The following is a 16662-nucleotide window of genomic DNA, read 5'->3' on the forward strand; positions in this document are numbered from 1 at the left end:
AACCCAGGGCCTCACACGTGCTAGGCGAGCGCTCTACTGCTGAGCCACAACCCCAGCCTCCTCGTGTCAATATTTCTATAATCAAAATAGCTTTAGTGTTTTCTACCCGAAAGCCATCAGACCCTTATACCAGCTGTTCCTGGATCACTTGCCAGTCTCTTTCCTGCCTGCACCTTCCCAAGTGCTACTCATTTTCCGAGCCACCTCCTCTGGGAGCCTTCTCCTAACCACTATGGAAATGAGGTCCACTCCTTCAAATTTCTACAGTATTTCCTTTATGTGCCTCTCTAGCCTCCAGCCACTCCTTGGGATCCACTGGGTTTCCTTTGGCTTGTCCCACTCCATTTTCCCAAGGCACCAGCTCACTGAACACAGGGACGCAGCCCAGTTTCATCATGGTGAAACTAACTAGCATGGTACCAACCCACCACCTCCAGCTCAGTTCCTACTGGTACAGAAAATAAACAGACACTCAAATATACCATATCATGTTGATTCATCTAATCTTCCACAGAGGCCAGAAAACAGGTCAGAAGGTCACCTGGCCTAAGGACAGTAAACTCTTTCCCAGAAGCTGCTCTTTGAGACAAAGTCCAGGACGAGCAAACAGAGATCAGAGAGGCCTCTGGGCCCCCTGTTTTCATCAGAGTGGTGACAGCCAGAATACCCCACCCTGGGTCACAGAGTAGACTAACCAGGGGCCCGGTCTACCTGGTGAGCTGTGGCTTGTGGCCGGCAGGAAAGTTTTGAGTATAAAAATCAAGAAACTGCCTGTGCATAATGGGTGTCTGGGGATTCTTCCTCTGGGGGAACTCTGACTCTGCCCCTCTTTTCTTCCTCGTAACACACAGGGCATTTCAGTGACAGCTTTGGAGTCAGAGAGACCTGGGTTTGAATCCTTGTTCTGTCGCTTGCAGTGAAATCGATGTTCCAGAAGCACCATGAGGAGAAAAATTAGGCAATAAAGGGCTGAGAGCAACTTGGGGTACCTAATCAGTTCTCAAATATAAAAATGCTTCATTTGTCTTTATATCCTGTCACCTGCTGGGGATCCTTGTCTAGGTGGAGCACAATAAAGCTAACTTATATCCTTCCTTCCAATTCTAGACCAGAAGGTCCCAAGAGATGAGGGAACTGGCTTAAGGCATAGGTCATCTATCACTCTTCCCGCCAGACTGTCCTGAAGGCCTCTGGCAGAGCTATTGTCAGGGCTGGCACCGTTAGAACTGTGGATGTGCTTAGGTGTCACAGCACTTTCTAAGCCACCATATCTGCCTCCCTGACCAAAACATGACTGAAAGGTTTGCTGATGCTTCAAGAATTCTAAAACTAAAGCTTAATGAGATTTGGCCTGGCGGTGGCGCACACCTGTAGTCCCAGCAGCTCAGGAGGCTGAGGCAGGAGGATCGCAAGTTCAAAGCCAGCCTCAGCAAAAGGGAGGCACTAAGCAACTCAGTGAGACCCTATCTCTAAATAAAATACAAAATAGGGCTGGGGATGTGGCTTAGTGGTCAAGGGCCCCCTGAGTTCAATCCATGAAACCCACCCCACCACACAAAAAAAGCTTAATGAGTTGGAAATCCATTTTTAACATTGACTTCCTGCCAGATGTTTGTCACTGGTGCCACCTCATGCCAGAGCCAGGACAAGATGAACCATTGAGGGGTCTTGGCAGTTGCCTTTGGCTGAGTGCTGTTCTGTACACAAGGGCACAGTCTGGAGTCTGGTCAGGAGTTGACATAAGCCCAGAGCTGGGAACCTCTGGATTCCTTGCCAATTATTGGTTCCCCAAATTGGGACATTTGCCTTCACTGTGTCTAATGTTTAATCCGTGTTTATCCAGCATGGTATTGATTGATGGTCTGAGTGAAGTGTCAGGGCAACAGGAACTTGGAGACCATGGATGGTGCCATGGCGCTTCGGGTGCTGCTGTGTGTGTACCTGGTGTCCCTCCTCACCCTACAGGCCATGTCTGCTCCAAGCTTGGCCAGAGGCAGGTCCAAGGGCAGCGAGGTACGTGGCTAAGCCCTTGGGACAGAGACAGGCAGCTGTACCTCTGTCCCAAGGAGGAACACAAGAACCCCCACCCTAGGTACCAGAGCCATCCCCACTGCCTGAATACCTCTGACTGCAGAGGTTACTTCCTAGCAGTAGGAGGCAAGACTGAGAGACAGAGGACCCAGGCTTTGTCCCCTCACACCCCTGAACAGAGGGGCCACGGTCCCCGAGCATTCCCACTCATACTTGGCCCTGGCTTTGTTTTGCAGAAGCGACAGGCTATGGACACAGTGAGTGAGAGTCTTGGCAAAGGGGTCTGTGAAGGGGCCCTTATTACAGGTTTGCTTTCTCCTGCCCCTTGCGGGTGGACTCCTTCTGCGGGTGCCATATGCTCCCGTGTCCCAGGAATGGGGGGATTGTTCCCACCTCACCTTACGCCCCACTGTACACTCTCAGGCAGAAAAAAGGATCTTCCTGGGAGGGTTGATCTATTCTTCTGGGCACCTTGCAAGCATCAAAGCTGGGGGCTAGGACGCAGAATGACAAGGAGGTCTCTCACTGGCCTGTCCCAGGCCAAAGGTCCCTCTTGTCTCGCTTTAGACAGTTGATGGCGTGTTCATCCGGAGTTTGAAAGTCAACTGCAAAGTCACCTCTCGTTTCGCCCACTATGTCATCACCAGCCAAGTGATCAACACTGCCGATGAAGCCAGGGAAGTGGCCTTCGATGTGGAAATCCCCAAGACAGCCTTCATCAGTGACTTTGCCATGTGTGTGCCTGCCTGACTCCCACATCCTGTCCCAAAGGTGTATGTTCACCTGTCCAGCCTAGGCCACAGTAGCCAGATGTGTAGATCATCTGCTCCCTTTCAAAAGGCCCACAGCTGGCCTCTGTGACCATGGCTGCCTACTGCACTGCCCATGGGTCCCCAGAGCATTGCAAAGCCAGTCAGGAGATACTCCCCTATGAGGGATCACATGAACAGAGGTTTCTCCATGTCTAGGCTCATCACATCTCTATTAGGAAGAATCCATGTGATCAAGGAGGGGTGCTTCCCCCACTGAGGGCCTTCTTCTCCCCCCGCAGCACAGCAGATGAGAAGGCATTCATTGGGGACATAAAGGACAAAGTGACAGCATGGAAGCAGTACCGGAAAGCAGCCATCTCAGGAGAGAATGCTGGCCTTGTCAGGTGAGTTCTGGGCCCTCCCGGCCTAGCCTCTAGAGCTGAAGGCTGCAGAGGTGGCCTTAGGTGGAGAAGAGCCCCAGGATAGTAGAAAGGGAAGCAAACTGCCCAGCCCTGGTGCCAACACAGATGCACTGGGCCAGGTTGATGCCCACTTGCCCTTTTCCCAGATCTGCTTCAGGGAGAAGTGGGTCCCCCCATCCCTGAGCCCTAACCTTGACCAGCCATCTGAGACAAGGGTAAGGGTCAAGGAAATCTGGGAACCAGCATGAAAATAAGAAATTGATTCTGAGGGCCATGCTTTAGGTGACAAGGATCTACATGTCATTTACTATTTGTTTGCCTATTGTTGCCTCTGGTGGCATGTCCAGGGCCTCAGGGAGGAATATGGAGCAGTTCACTATTCACATCAACATCGGTCCCCAGAGCAAGGCCACATTTCGGCTGACCTATGAGGAGGTGCTGAAGAGAAGACTTACACAGTATGACATTGTCATCAAAGTCAAGCCCAAGCAACTGGTGCGCCATTTTGAGGTAGATTGAAAGTCCCAGGGCAGGACTTCTGTCTCTCACTCTCGCTATGGTTCCCAGCACTGGCTCAGCATGAATCACATGCCACCCTAGGCCTGGGAACACAGGGAGGGAACTGCTCCTCCAGGTGGGTTGCAATGGGCTGTTCTTGGGCAGAGAACTCTTTGAATCTTCCAACTCCCTCCTCATCTCTGAGCCTCGGTTTGCCCATCTGCTAAATGGTGAGTTCCTGCATTCCCCAGGAATACCACAAGGATCACAAGAGACACTGAATGTCCAGGTAATTTGTAAACCAGAAAGTCCTGGGAAGCCCAATGGGCTGCGTTGAGGGGTTTCCGACATGCGCATCTTCATTGAATAAACATTTTTGGAGTGCCTACTATGTGCCAGGCCCTATGCTGAGAACTGCATGGGCACGGTACACAGTAGGTATCCAGGTCACATTTAGGCTCTTGGCTGAGACATTTAGGCTGTTTGCTGTCCCAAACGGGGCCTTGGTACAGAATTTCCTTCAATGGTGCAGATTGACGTGGACGTCTTTGAGCCCCAGGGGATCAGTAAGCTGGATGCTCAGGCCACCTTCCTCACCAAGGAACTGGCAGCCCAAACTATCAAGAAGTCCTTCTCAGGGAAAAAGGTACATGGAATGACAGGGGATGGTGGTGGGTCCCCAAGGACTTGGCAGCCTGACCCATCCATGAGGCAGGTCTAGGCTTAGCACGGGAGGCAGGTAGGGATGCAGGCTTCCCTCAAGGTGAGAGGAGCAGATGCCATGTGGTTGGAATCCCAGGGAAACTCATCACTCTTCATCCTCAGAGCCATTTAGCAAAAACAGCACCCTGAGGTGAGGCAGGTACCAGGTTCAGCTCTACCACTTGCAGGATGCATGGTCTGGGCAGGGGGAGTTGTTTGAACCTCAGTTTCCTCTTTGCCTGCCTCACACACAGCATTTAGAGAGATGTTCCACACAGAAGCCAATCTCAGGTACGGTTGTGGTTAGGACTCAAGGCTTCAGTTTTCTTCTCTCTCTCTCTCTCTCTCTCTCTCTCTCTCTCTCTCTCTCTCACCAGAGGTTGAACTCAGGGGTGCTCAAGCACTGAGCCACATCCCCAGCCCTTTTTATATTTTCTTTAGAGACAGGGTCTCACTAAGTTGCTTAGGGCCTCGCTAAGTTGCTGAAGTTGACAAGATCCTCCAGTCTCAGCCTCCCGAGTCACTGAGATTACAGATACATGTTCCCGCACCCTTCTTCAACTTTATTTTTTGTCTTTGTATTTTTTTGTTGTTGTTGTCGTTTTGATTTTGTTTGTGATGAGCATATCTTACTTTTAAAACAAGCAAGCAAGAAGAAAACAATTAAATTTCTTTAAAGAGAATGAGGGAAATTACATAAATATAGAAAGGAGTGAATAAAAACCATCCCTAGTGTCCTCGAGGACCAGCACCACTCAAAACAGACCCCAGCTCTGTTTCTGGGCCTTTCTGCCTCCTGTTTGTTGACCAGGTGGATTTTATCTGTGAGCAGTGTGCTGTAGCCTTGCTTTTTTTTACTTGACAGTTGGAGTTGACTGAGGTTTTCTCATTCCTTCCTACTGCTATTATTTGGTTCTTGCTTATGTACCCCAAATGGTGATGCTTACCGTAGAAAATTCCAGTGACTGAGAAGCACAGAGGACTGAGTCTTCTCTCCTATCACACACAGATGTGCACTTTCAGCAGCTGCTTGAATGGCCCACTGAATTAGTTTCTGTGGCCAGGCAAACACATACACACACACACACACACACACACACACACAGAGAGAGAGAGGTACCCATCTTCCTACATGTGTGCACAGACTAGTAATTTCTCAAACCCTCAATGATTCCAGGGTCATGTGCTCTTCCGCCCCACCGTGGGCCAACAGCAATCCTGCCCTACATGCTCTACATCCTTGCTGAATGGGGATTTCAAGGTCACCTACGATGTCAATCGAGACAAGCTCTGTGACCTATTGGTGAGCCTGAAACTTCTGGCCCCAGCCAGAGGGTGGGCAAGGGATGCTTATGAGAGAGGATTCAGTCACTTTCCTCTATTTCAGGTGGCCAATAACTACTTTGCCCACTTCTTTGCCCCCAAAAACCTGACGAACATGAGCAAGAACATCGTTTTTGTGATTGATATCAGTGGCTCTATGGAAGGTCAGAAAATGAAGCAGGTAAAGTGGCTCGAAGCAGTTCATTCAATGGAAATTTCTTCAGCCCTGTTACTTACCCCATTGCAGTTTGGCTGAGAGATTCTGGTCTGCGTGATTGAACTGGAAATCCCAGTTGTTAGGGACTCTAGCATTAGCTACTGCTTCCTTGCTGGGCAACCTTGGTCAGGCACTTCTCAATGGCTACAAGGAGGATAATATGGTGTCGCATTATGGCGCTTCCCCATGGAGATGAGCATGGAAGAGCAAACCTGTTTGCTACAAGTGTTTGCAATAACTAAGGTGGTCTGCAAGAGGGCATCTTTTTTTTTTTTGGTCCCGGGAATTGAACTCAGAGGCAGTCTTCCACTCAGCCTCATCCCTAGCCCTATTTTGTATTTTATTTATTTAGAGACAGGATCTCACTGAGTTGCTTAGGGCCTCCCTTCTGCTAAGGCTGAGCTTTGAATTCTCGATCCTTCTGCATCAGCCTTCTGAGCCACTGGAATTATAGATGTGGGCCACCACACTTGGTCTGTAAGAGGGCATCTTGCAGCAGGGCACAGCCCACAGCCCTTGGTGCTCTGAGTGTCCCACCCGTGACACAGTGAAGCTGTGGCTGGACAAACTGAGTTTTGGAAATACAGCCAAAACACAAGGGGACCTTTCTTAATCCTGCCCCATCCAAACTCCTGATCATTCCTTGACCCCATGCTGGGTCTTTTGCCTTCTCCATGCCCCTTATGTTTTTCTCTTGGGATGACCTGGCTGTCCTGTTCATCCCCTCCTACCCATCCACTGTGTGTCTCCATCCTGTGGATCTCTGACATGGCTATCTGGAGTTGATGGAAGGTGCTATCCTGAGGCCACCCTGGGGCTGTGTTCCTCAATGGAATGTCCTGTCCTTGCAGACCAAGGAGGCACTCCTGAAAATCCTGGGAGATATGCGGCCACAGGATTACTTTGACCTGGTCCTCTTTGGTTCTCAAGTGCAATCATGGCGGGGCTCACTGGTGCAAGCATCAGAGGCCAATCTTCAAGCAGCTCGAGACTTCGTGAAGCGCTTCTCCGTGGAGGGGGGTAAGGATGAGAACCCCAGGCCACCCTGGCATTACCTCTGTTTCTTTGGGATATGAGTGTACACTGGTCTGATTTCTCTCCTTTTATAGCTACAAACCTGAATGGAGGTTTGCTCCGGGGAATTGAGATCCTGAATGCAGTTCAGGGAAACGGCCCAGAAGTCAGTAATCAGGCTTCGATTCTCATCATGTTGACAGACGGGGAGCCCACTGAGGGTAAGCTCCTGGAGGGCTGCCCTGGGAGGTGATCATCTCCTTGTTACTGGAGGTGTTTAAGCTGATATTGGAAATACAACCACTGATGGGCCATTGGGGACACAAAGGTTCAGGGTAAAGGCAAGGATTATCCTGAAAATATAATTAAGACCACAAAGTCTATGAGAACTTCAAGGTGTACCTCTGTCCTGTGAGTTGGGGATATTTCTGCATGACATGGGCCCTGGGGGATAGGCAGAATTCCTAGATCGAGCTTAATGGAATTTTTATATATATACAGATATGTGCATGTGTGTGTATATATACATATATATGTATATACCAGGGATTGAACCCAGGGGTGCTTTTACCACTGAGCTAAATCCTCAGCCCTTTTTATTTTTATTTTTTTTATTTTGAGATAGGGTCTCTCTAAGTTACTAAATTGCTGAGTTGACCTCAAACTTGTGATCCTCCTACCTTAGCTTCCCCAGTTGCTGGGATTACTGGCGTGCACCATCATACCTGGGCTGGAATTAATAATTTAATATATTTAATATATTCAGCATCTATTGTATGACAAGCCCAAGATGAGGGAGTAAGGCCGACCAAGAGAACAAAAAAAAAATGTCTCTTGTTCCACAACTGGGGCCAGACCCAAGGGCAGAGGTTCTGCTAAGGGCCCTTAGCAGAAAGACAGGGTGACAGGGGTCTGTGGAAACACAGACAAAGGAGTACCTGGGCTAAGTGAGGCGTGGAAAGGCCTCCTAGAAGAGGTGAATCCTGAGCTCAGTATGGAAGGAAGAGAGAAAGGGAAGTAGGAAGGGATCCCTGGCAGAGTGGGCAACCTGAGGTCGGGGGAAGGTGTATGCACTGGCAGGGCCTGCCCCCAAACTGTGCAGAACAGGTGAGACATAGTGGAAAGTTGTCAGGGCCTCAGAGACCACACCAGGGAAGGTTTCAAGCAGCATGAGAACTGCTCGGATGGATCCATGTGGTTGGCAAGGGTCTGTGAGGAGCGCCATTATTAGTTATTGCAGTTTCCATGAGAGCCGTGAGGAGGCGATATCTCTAGATGCCCATGGAGATTAGAGGTGACCTAAGATGAAGCCGTGGACCCCTGGGAGTGTTCCCCAAAGCCTCCTAGCACCCCACATGCTGTGGGCCAGCAATCTCATAACAGCCTGGATGTGTGGTTACAGGAGTGACGGACCGTTCCCAAATCCTCAAGAATGTCCGTGAAGCCATCAGGGACAAGTTCCCACTCTATAACCTGGGCTTTGGCCACAACCTGGACTTTAACTTCCTGGAGGTCATGTCCAAGGAGAACAATGGATGGGCCAAGAGAATCTATGAGGACCATGATGCCACCCAACAGCTACAGGTCTCCCCTGCACCTGCCAGATACCACCACCAGCATGCCACGAAGAGTCCTGCCTTTGTGGCCATTTGCCCATCAGCCTAGAGGAAAAGATAAAGCTCTGATACTGAGTTCAAATTAGCTGTGTGACAGCAAGCCAGTTGCTTAACCTCTTTGAGCCTCAAATTCCTCCTTTGAAGTGGGGATCCTGACACCCTACTTGGTGATTAGATTTCCCATCAGGTACCCATGGTGCTCAGCTCTTAGGTTGCACCCCCTGTCCCTACAGAACTTCTACGACCAGGTGGCCAGTCCCCTGCTGGTGGATGTGGAGTTGCAGTACCCCCGGGATACCATCTCTGCCCTGACCCAGCACCGACATAAACAGTACTACGATGGCTCGGAGATCATGGTGGCTGGGCGCATCACTGACCAAAAACTGAGCAGCTTCAAGGCCGAAGTGCAAGCCCGTGGGGTAAATGATGGGTCATGGAGGACAGAGAGGACAGATAGCAAACAAGCCCCGAACCCATTTTTCTCAATCCCTGCCTGCTCCTGGGGCCTCTCTTTCCTCAGAGAAAAGAGGCATGCACCCTCTGCATGCCACATACACCCCAGGCCTGGGGACTGGACAGGCTGGAATGGGATCAATGTGGCCTAGATTAGCTATAACCTTTAGGCCCTAAATGGAGCACCTGTGACTGCTCACCTCATTCCTGAAAGGCTATGAGAGAGCAAGAGGCCAGCTTCTCTCTTCTTACTTGAGAACCGTTTCCAGAATACCTACTGCATACCAGGTTTTGTGCCATGGTGTAGTATAGACATACATGTGCCCAGGTATGTTAGAAGAAGTCACAGGTGTGGGAGTCCTGGACCCTGCCTTCCAGGGCATGGACTCCAGCCCACAGTGCAGTTAAGGGTTCAGAACTCAGGCTTTGAGAAAGGAGAGCCAAACTGGTCCCTGGCTCTGCCCTGACCTTGGGCGAGTGAATCCAGCTCTCTAAGCCTCAGTTTCCTTTGTGGTACCATGGTGGTAACATTGCCACAGAGTGTTGTAGGGGACAAATGGAACAGTCCATGGAATATCCTTATGCAGTGCCTGGTCCATAGGAGACCCTTGGAGGGCGGACCCCATAATTGTACCCAGGAAGGGAAGGCCTACTTGTGTGCTGTGGCATGTTGCATGGGGCAGCCCACCTTGAATTTGGAGAAGAAGATCATAGTAGAAACAGCTGGGTGTTTGCTGGCTTGGTTCTCCCATCCTATGGGATTCCAGAGCCTAGGCCCAGCCTGGCTCCCAGATGGTGGTTGAATGAATGCATGGATGAAGGCAAGAATAGGCTCGGGAAAGAGGAGGATGTTGAGAGTGAAACTCTAGAGGTGACTGTGGGGTGCTCAGAGTCTTGGACACCAGTGAAGTGTCGTGCCCATCATGGCTCACGGTCTTTCTCCCCATTCCAACCCTCAGGAGGGACAAGAATTCAAGACAACCTGCCTAGTGGATGAGGAAGAGATGAAGAAACTGCTCCAAGAACGTGGCCACATGTTGGAGAACCACGTTGAGCGCCTCTGGGCCTATCTCACCATCCAGGAGCTGTTGGCCAAGAGGTAGGACCCTTCCAGATACCTGGAACTGTTTATCCTAGGGCCCCCCGTGTCTTACAAACAGAGAAGGGGCAGTTCTGGGCCTTCAGGGTACAAGCGGTCACATTTACTTTCCTCTTACTTTGCTTAATGAGTTAATATCAACCAGTTGGTCAATAGTGTGGGTGGGCCCTCTGGGGGACAGGCGGCCTGCTGTTTACCTCATTGAGCTATCTTGGCAGAGGCTGCTGTTGACTGTGGGCTGTGCAGTGTCTAAACACACTCATTTAGTCTTCAAAACCTTTGGGGGAACCTGGCGCGGTGGTGCACGCCTGTAATCCCAGCAGCTTGGGAGGCTGAGGTAGGAGGATCATGAGTTCAAAGCCAGCCTCAGCAATTTAGTGAAGCCCTAAGCAACTCAGTGAGACCCTGTCGCTAAATAAAATATTAAAAAGGGCTGGGATGTGGCTCAGTGGTCAAGTGCCCCTGTGTTCAATTCCTGGTTCAGAAACAAAAAGACAAAAAAAAAAAAAAAATGAGAGAATTCCCTTATTATCCTCATTTAAAAAGATGAGCAATCAGAGGCTCAAAGAGATTAGTCTAGCTGCTAAATTCTCTATGTATCTCCAAGACATACCTCTCAACATTGTCAATCTCCAGAGTTCGCCTCTCTGGCTGTGGGAGATCATGAAACCTGGAAGTCCCCAATACCACAACCACTGAACAGGGAATGACAGATTTTTGATGTTTGTTGAATGAATGAATGAATGAGCGAACCACTGGATGGAAGGAAGAGGGAATGCAGGTCTGTTATGGCCTGTACTGGGGTCTTGGAGCCAACCTCTGTCTTGCCCTACAGGATGACGGTGGAAGGGGAGGAGAAGAACAAGCTGTCATCCGAGATCCTGAAGATGTCACTGGACTATCAGTTTGTGACCCCACTGACCTCCATGATCATGCGAGGCATGAAAGACCAGGAAGGGCTGGAGCCCATCATTGACAAGGCCGAGGAGGGTATGAGCAGTGTCCGGGGAGGGGGAGTCTCTGGGCCGAAAAACTCCCGGGTTTTAATTCTCTTCTTTTTTCCCTCCCTTCCAGATTCTCAGCCCTTGGGTGAGTTGAAATCGTGTTGGTTTTAGTGCAGGGCTTCCCATGGCTGGGCAGGTGGCACGTGCTCCAGCCCCAAGCCCGCAGCTGCCCATACCCACCCCTTCCCTGACCCCACCCCTTCCCAGGCTCCTTCCTTCCCCTGATATACCACTTCACTGCAACTCATGGCTGCACCCTGGGAGACCCTGCGTCCACCTCCAGTGAGGTCTCCCACCCCCCTGCACAAGCATGCATCGCTGAGGAGGTGGGGGACACCTGGGGAGGAGTGAGACCCCCAGTAGGACTGGTCCCTGGCCTGAATCATCTCTGGGCCCAGGGTGCCCGAGCATGTGGAGCTCCGTGGTGACACTGTCCTCTTTGTCCTTGTCTTCCTCAGAGATGCTGGGACCCAGAAGGAGTAAGTGGCAGCCATCCTGGAGACACGTCTCTACCTCTTCCCCACACTGCTAGCCCTCTGGCTGAGAAAAGCCTCTGGAGTATCACCCGTTCCACTTTCTTCAATGCCTAGAACAGTCCCTGTCCCCCTGACGAGGGCCTGGCTTCCCCAACCTGTGGGAGGAGACCCAGGGGGCTAGCCCACCACGCCAAATATAGGCCAAATCTCTCTCCCTATAACCCGAGAGGCAAATGAGGGCACTTAATGCTCAGCGGTCACCCTACTCCTGTGGCCTCAGGCCAGCCCGCCTTAGGGGAGGTCATTAGCAAAGTGACTGGCAGCTCCAGGAAGGCCCGGTCACCTCCCTCCACGGTGCTGACACTCTCTCGTCCACAGCGTTCGTGCTGTCCGCTGCCCAGCCTTCCCCGACTCGCCCCAGCCCCAACTTCCAGGAGCTGCCAAACCGAGTGACCGGCGGTAAGTCCTTGGGAATGTTGGAGGGGTGACCCCGACTGGCCCATCTGTCTCTGGGACCTGCCTAGTTGAACACTTCCTGCCTGATCCCCAATCTAATGCCTCCATGCTGTGTTCCCAGTGGACACTGACCCACACTTCATCATCCACGTGCCCCAGAAAGAGGATGCCTTGTGCTTCAACATCAATGAGGAACCTGGCGTGATCCTGAGCCTGGTACAGGACCCGGACACAGGTGACTCTCATGCCATCTGCCAGAGAGGGCAGGGTCAAGGCTCCTCCACACTCCACATTCGACCATGGTTAGGACTGCTGCCATAGACCCCACTGCCCTGTGCACCTTCCACTTTTCTGGGCTCTGCCTGCTTTCTTCTCCACCCCCTGGCAGGACCCCACATAGGACCAGCTTCATAGATCTGTGACCCACCCAGGAGCATAGGACATAGACTTAGAAGGGTCTCATACTTGGTTTAATGCTCTTACTGTCTTGAAATCCTTAACCATTTTTAAATGAGAAGCCCTTCTTTTCTTTCTTTCTCTCTCTCTCTCTCTCTCTCTCTCTCTCTCTCTCTCTCTCTCTCTCTTTTTCTTTTTGATACTGGGGACTGAATATAGGTGCTCAACCACTGAGCCACATCCCATCACCTTCCCCCATTTTTTATTTTTGAGATACGGTCCTGCTGAGTTGGTTAGGGCCTCACTAAGTTTCTGAGGCTGGCTTTGAACTTGCAATCCTCCTGCCTCAGTCTCCCAAGCCATTGGGATCATAGGCGTGCACCACCATGCCCAGCAAAAAGCCCCTCATTTTTATCTCATATGAGGTTCTGCAAATTACATGGGGGTCCAGCCCCAACTCCCCCCAGCATGGCTATATGGGGCCCCTGCTGGGTGATGGGGATAGCCTCCCTCTCCATCTTTTGGCTCTTTTTTTTTTTTTTTTGTACCAGGAATTAAACCCAGAGGCATTTAGCCAGTGACCCACATCCCTAGCCCTTTTTATATTTTAGTTAGAAACAGGGTCTCATTAAGTTGCTGAGGCTGACTTTGAACTTGTGGTCCTCCTGCCTCAGCCTCCTGAGCTGCTGGGATTACAGGAGTGCGCCACTACGCCCGGCATCTCTCAGCCCTTACCACCCCCCCTAGTCTGGTCAATCCAGTTGCCGTGTTTGTTGAGCACTTACAAGGGATGAGGATGCAGAACCAAGACTGTCCCTGGCCTCACAGAGGTTTGGGGAGGGAGAAAGAGAGTAGGTCTCCAAATTCCTAGATGACAGTTTCAGAGTGTTGGAATGGTGAGGATGGAGAGCTGGGCCTCTGTGAAGAGGCTCTACAGATATATTTTTAGCACCTGCTGGGAGCTTGGGAGGTCCTGGGACCAAGGAAGGAGCAGGCCCACAATCTGCCCTCAGGAAGGCAGGCTTCCTTCAGAGCCAGAGCCCAGAGCTAAGTCTGGGATATCTAGTGCAGCTGGAGGGGCAGGGAGCAAAGTGGGAAGGAAAAAGGTGGGATTGTGAGCAGGACCAGTCCCAAAGCCCCCACTGGAGGGGAGGCCCTCAGACAGTGAAGGGTGTGTGGTGTGGGGGGCTTCCAAGATGGAGGCACAGCATGAGTGAAGGCTGACAACCCCCACCCTGCTACAGGCTTCTCAGTGAACGGGCAGCTCATCGGTGACAAGGCCAGGAGCCCCGGGCAGCACGAGGCCACATACTTTGGGAGACTGGGGATCGCGAACCCTGCGACAGGATTTCAGCTAGAAGTGACCCCGCAGAACATTACACTGAACGCCGGTGAGGGCGGGCCCGTGTTCTCCTGGAGGGACCAGGCTGTGCTTCGTCAGGATGGGTAACTAGACTGGAAGGGGAGGCGGGGGAGGTGACATGGGTCAAAGCCCCAAATGCCCAGCACCAGCTGTGTTGTCTGAGCCCACAGATGCCACATTCTCCCAAGCAGTGTCAGGGAGTGTGATGTCCGTGGGGAGCAGGCAGGTTCACACTCCATGCACCCCTCCACCTTCCAAGGACTCTGGGCCAGGCTGCCCGGCCACCTGTGCTCCCAAGGAGTCCTCACACTGAATTCACTCTGGTCTCCACCAAGCGAAGCCAGATCACCTCCCAGCTCAGAAGCCACTTCTTCCCTGAAGCCCTCACACCCTCTTGTTCTCCTGAATCCCAGCATTGTCTTGGGCTTCCCATCTGGCACCTGTCACAATCTGCCTGGTCACATGACTGTCCCTTTCATCACGCATTCATTTATTCAACAAACTCTGCAGACAGAGCACCAGAGCCTGATTCTGAGTAGCAGAGCTATAGAAAAAGGTGGAGTGAGTCTGGGGTGGAAGACACAGGTGATGAGTCAGAGGACACAGCCTCGGATATTAGACTGGCTGGTGTCTGAGTCCTTCCTGGTTCCACTGCTAACCAGCACTGTGATCTTGGGCACATTACTTAACCTCTTTGAGCCTTGGTCCTCAGGAGATCAGAGTGAGAAATGAATGATGCAGTTTGCATAGAGGGGTTGGCACAGCCTTGGAAGCCTTGAGCAAGAGCAACACAAAACACGGAGCAAGTAACACCCAAACATCTGGGGGTGAAGGCCTTGGGGGGTGGTCATAAGAGCTGAGTCCCAGAGGGCAAGGGCAGCTGAACGGAGGGGGATGCAGTGCAGCTGCTTTTGCCCTGATGGACACCTGGCCCTGCAGGATAGTGGTGACCATCAACAAGAAGAGAAGCCTGGTGGTGTCCTTGGATGACAGAGCCACCTTTGAAGTTGTCCTGCACCGAGTGTGGAGGGGGAGTACAGTCCAACAGGACTTCCTGGGCTTCTATGTGTTGGATAGTCACCGGATGTCCGCTCGGACACATGGGCTGCTGGGTACGGCTGGCAGGCGGGCAGAGTGGTGGGGGGGCTGGGTGTTGAAGCCAGAGTGCTTCTAGGTCCTGGGCCACCAAGACAAGCCAATCTCCAACATGGCACATGGCATCCAGGTCTCAGCTTGAGTTCAGGAGGGCTGTCCTGATGAGGCTGGGGGGGTGGTTCAGTGGTTGAGTGTCCCTGAGTTCAATCCCCAGTACCAAAAGAAAATGATGTCTGCGGTTTAATAACACCAAATTCTCTCCCTCCCTCCTTCCTTCCTTCCTTCCTTTCTTCCTTCCTTCCTTCCTTCCTTCCTCCCTTCCTGGTAAGGGTCTTGTCCCACAAACAGGCTGTGATCCAACCCACAATGAAACAAAACCTACGTGAGCCTGGGGGCAAGGATAGGAGAGAGCTCCAGTTAGCAAACAGAAAGACCCAGAGAGCTCCCAGGGACCTTGTGAGTGGGGAGGACACACAGCCATACTGCATCTGTGTGGCCAACTGTTGATCCTGCCTTCTATGGGCACCTGCCCCCCAAACCTCTCTCCCCAGGCAGATGGGTTAGATTGGAATTGGTTAAAAAGACAGGAGGCAAGCTGGGTGAGGTGGCGCACGCGTGTAATCCTGGCAGGGTGGGAGGCTGAGGCAGGAGGATCTTGAGTTCAAAGCCAGCCTCAACAACTTAATGAGGCCCTAAACAACTCAATGCTAACCTGTCTCTAAATACAATATTTTAAAAAGGGCTGGGGATGTGGCTCAGTGGTTAAGTGCCCTGGATTTAATCCCCAGTTATCCCTCCACCAAAAAACAGGAGGTAAGACCACCTGAAGATAGATCTGCATCTCTACAAGTCAGCTAAGATGGCTTTAAAAAAAAAAAATATATATATATATATATATTAAGTTGTTGATGGACACAATATCTTTATTTTTATTTATTTTTGTGTGGTGCTGAGGATTGAACTTAGTGATCACACATGCTAGGCAAGTGCCCTACCACTGAGCCATAACCCCAGTCCCTAAGATGGCTTTCGATGCCAAGATTTATCAGCAACAATTGATCAAAGCAGGATCCATCCCTCCTGACAGTAATCACTGCCTCCTCTGTGTCTTTCCAGGACAATTCTTCCACCCCCTTGATTTTGAAGTGTCTGACATCCACCCAGGTTCTGACCCCACAAGGTCAGATGCTACAATGATGGTGAAGAACCGCCGGCTGACAGTCACCAGGTGGGTGGGCTGCTCCCCAGCACTCCTGCCCTCTGCTGCTTTTCATTTATTATTATTGATCAGGGCCTTCCTCTAGGTGTCACATGGGTTAAAGAGCTTCCTGGGGAGGTACAATCTTGCCAGGTGCTAAGAGTGTCTTGTTCATCCTCAGAGGCTTGCAGAAAGACTACAGCAAGGACCCCCGACATGGGGCAGAGGTATCCTGCTGGTTCGTCCATGACAACGGAGCTGGACTGATCGACGGAGCTCACACTGACTATATCGTCCCTGACATCTTCTGAGCCCTCCCACCAGCACACCAGTCCTCCCTTGGAACCACAGCATCCTGATCTGCCACACCTCCCAGAGCAAGCTCATCCCTTGTGTCAAACCACCCTAAGACTTCCATTAAAGAGAAGCTGTGTCCAACCCAGAGCTGGTTGCTTTTGGGGAAGGAGGACAACGAGGGAACAGCCTGACATGCTTCCTCCCTGGGAGGGCTCAGGGATCACAGTAAACCCTGGGGTGGGAAAAGCAG

General features: G+C 51.4%; 1 protein-coding gene across 2 annotated transcripts; it reads left to right on the top strand.

Moving 5' to 3' along the window:
• Nucleotides 1–1899: 1899 nt before the first annotated feature.
• On the top strand, nt 1900–16426 carry Itih1 (inter-alpha-trypsin inhibitor heavy chain 1). 2 transcript variants are annotated; one of them, XM_076868111.1, is made up of 22 exons: nt 1900–2013; nt 2268–2288; nt 2599–2765; nt 3083–3187; nt 3553–3715; nt 4236–4349; nt 5583–5708; nt 5793–5909; nt 6797–6965; nt 7055–7180; nt 8362–8543; nt 8809–8994; nt 9988–10127; nt 10963–11117; nt 11202–11216; nt 11590–11610; nt 11986–12066; nt 12185–12298; nt 13704–13905; nt 14762–14934; nt 16034–16145; nt 16297–16426. In XM_076868111.1, the coding sequence occupies exons 1-22, from the start codon at nt 1900–1902 to the stop codon at nt 16424–16426; spliced, it is 2733 nt and encodes a 910-aa protein (XP_076724226.1). The 2 variants fall into 2 exon arrangements, with proteins under 2 accessions (XP_076724226.1, XP_076724235.1); XM_076868120.1 differs by lacking the exons at nt 1900–2013; nt 2268–2288; nt 2599–2765; nt 3083–3187 and having other exon boundaries at nt 3554–3715; nt 9991–10127.
• The last annotated feature ends 236 nt before the right edge of the window (nt 16427–16662 follow it).

Source organism: Callospermophilus lateralis, chromosome 1, assembly GCF_048772815.1.
Source record: "Callospermophilus lateralis isolate mCalLat2 chromosome 1, mCalLat2.hap1, whole genome shotgun sequence".
Lineage (NCBI taxonomy): Eukaryota > Metazoa > Chordata > Mammalia > Rodentia > Sciuridae > Callospermophilus > Callospermophilus lateralis.

Excerpts from the sequence above, each read along its gene's own strand:
- Itih1 (XM_076868111.1), top strand. The coding sequence starts at position 1,900 with ATGGATGGTGCCATGGCGCTTCGGGTGCTGCTGTGTGTGTACCTGGTG. Across the intron at positions 5,910-6,796 it reads AAGGTCAGAAAATGAAGCAG|ACCAAGGAGGCACTCCTGAA; the intron begins GTAAAGTGGCTC and ends CTGTCCTTGCAG. Across the intron at positions 12,067-12,184 it reads GCCAAACCGAGTGACCGGCG|TGGACACTGACCCACACTTC; the intron begins GTAAGTCCTTGG and ends CTGTGTTCCCAG.